The sequence below is a fragment of the Egretta garzetta genome, unplaced genomic scaffold (genome assembly GCF_000687185.1).
Source record: "Egretta garzetta isolate BGI_Z169 unplaced genomic scaffold, ASM68718v1 scaffold296, whole genome shotgun sequence".
In the NCBI taxonomy this organism is placed as follows: Eukaryota; Metazoa; Chordata; class Aves; order Pelecaniformes; family Ardeidae; genus Egretta; species Egretta garzetta.
The window spans coordinates 180,198-181,392 of NW_009259988.1; the positions used below are offsets into that span (position 1 = coordinate 180,198).

General features: G+C 55.8%; 1 protein-coding gene across 1 annotated transcript in view; it reads right to left on the reverse strand.

The window, feature by feature from the left end:
* Nucleotides 1-24: 24 nt before the first annotated feature.
* Nucleotides 25-1,195, reverse strand: part of ZNF703 (zinc finger protein 703) — a 6,558-nt gene continuing 5,387 nt past the window's right edge. Inside the window, exon 3 of the mRNA XM_009640539.1 lies at nt 25-72. Within this exon, the coding sequence (XP_009638834.1) occupies nt 25-72 (48 nt within the window). The remainder of the gene's footprint in view (nt 73-1,195) is intronic.

Below are 1,195 nucleotides of genomic sequence, written 5' to 3' on the forward strand. Positions count from 1 at the left end.
TTTTTTTGTCACTCCACGTTCCCTTTAGGTGACTTTTGCCTCCCGGAGAGGTTTGAAACCTCGCACATTTTTCTGTATAAATGATGCAACACATTAATGCGCAGCACATTATGAAAATGGTAATTCAAACCCATACAACTCTAAATTAAGCCATACATTATCCGACCCACTCAGCCATATATTTTGCAGAAAGACAGGATTGAATCAAATCAAACCGAAACTGCGGAGTGCAGGTTGTTAGACAGGATGATTAATAAAGTGCATCCCAGTGCTCTTATTATAAAATGAATTCTGCAGTAACCCGGGCCTGCATTAGATAGGGAGTTATTTAATATATTGGCAACACAATCATCCCCCAGCAGATAAAGCCCCCGGTGCCGGCCGCTATCAGATGATACTTTGCAGCGCGTACACAGGCTGGCCCCGCTGCTGCAGTCTTTAGGGAGGGGAAAAAATATTCCTTGGGGAACCTTCTGCACGGCACGACGGAGCCGAGCAGCACCCAGCTCCCACCCTCGGCGGAGGGCAGGCGCACGGGCTCGGCTTTGGAGCTGGGAGCATCCTGGCGCGCGGAGGGGTTTGGGGGAGAGGGGAGCTGGATGCAGCCGGCGGCTTGCCCTGCCCTGGGAGAAGGGCTCCGGCAGGCTGGCGGGCTGTGCCAGTCATCCTGCAAACATCCCGCCCCGAAGGAGCAGGGCCACCGCGGGGCAGAGCCGGACACGAGCCACATCCACAGCAGGGTAGCCACGGACCCACAAAACCTGCGTCCCCCCAGCCTGGGGGAGCTCGGGGACGGTGCTGCCCACCCTTCCGCTGGCCAAGGGGCAACTGGCCCCCGGCACCACCAGCCTCTCCCATTCCCAGCAGGAGACCCCGGCCGGGGCTCTCCCCGCCGGCCGCACGCCTACGGCCACGCTCGCGGGAACGGGCAGAAAACTAAAAAAAAAAAAATCCTCCTGGCAAAACGAGTCCCTGTTCCAAACGCGTTATTTTTTCAGCTCGAAGGACACAAAGGAATTTAAACACAGGGCATAAGGCAATATAGAGAAGGCAATTAACTGGGATTAATTGCATGACTCACCCAAAATGCAACAGGAGTAAAGCGCTCAACAGCAGGAAAAAAACCCGAGTGATGTGGGGCAGTAGGAGCCGGAGGGATTTGGGGGGCACGGCCGGGGGTCCCGCTGCCAAGGCT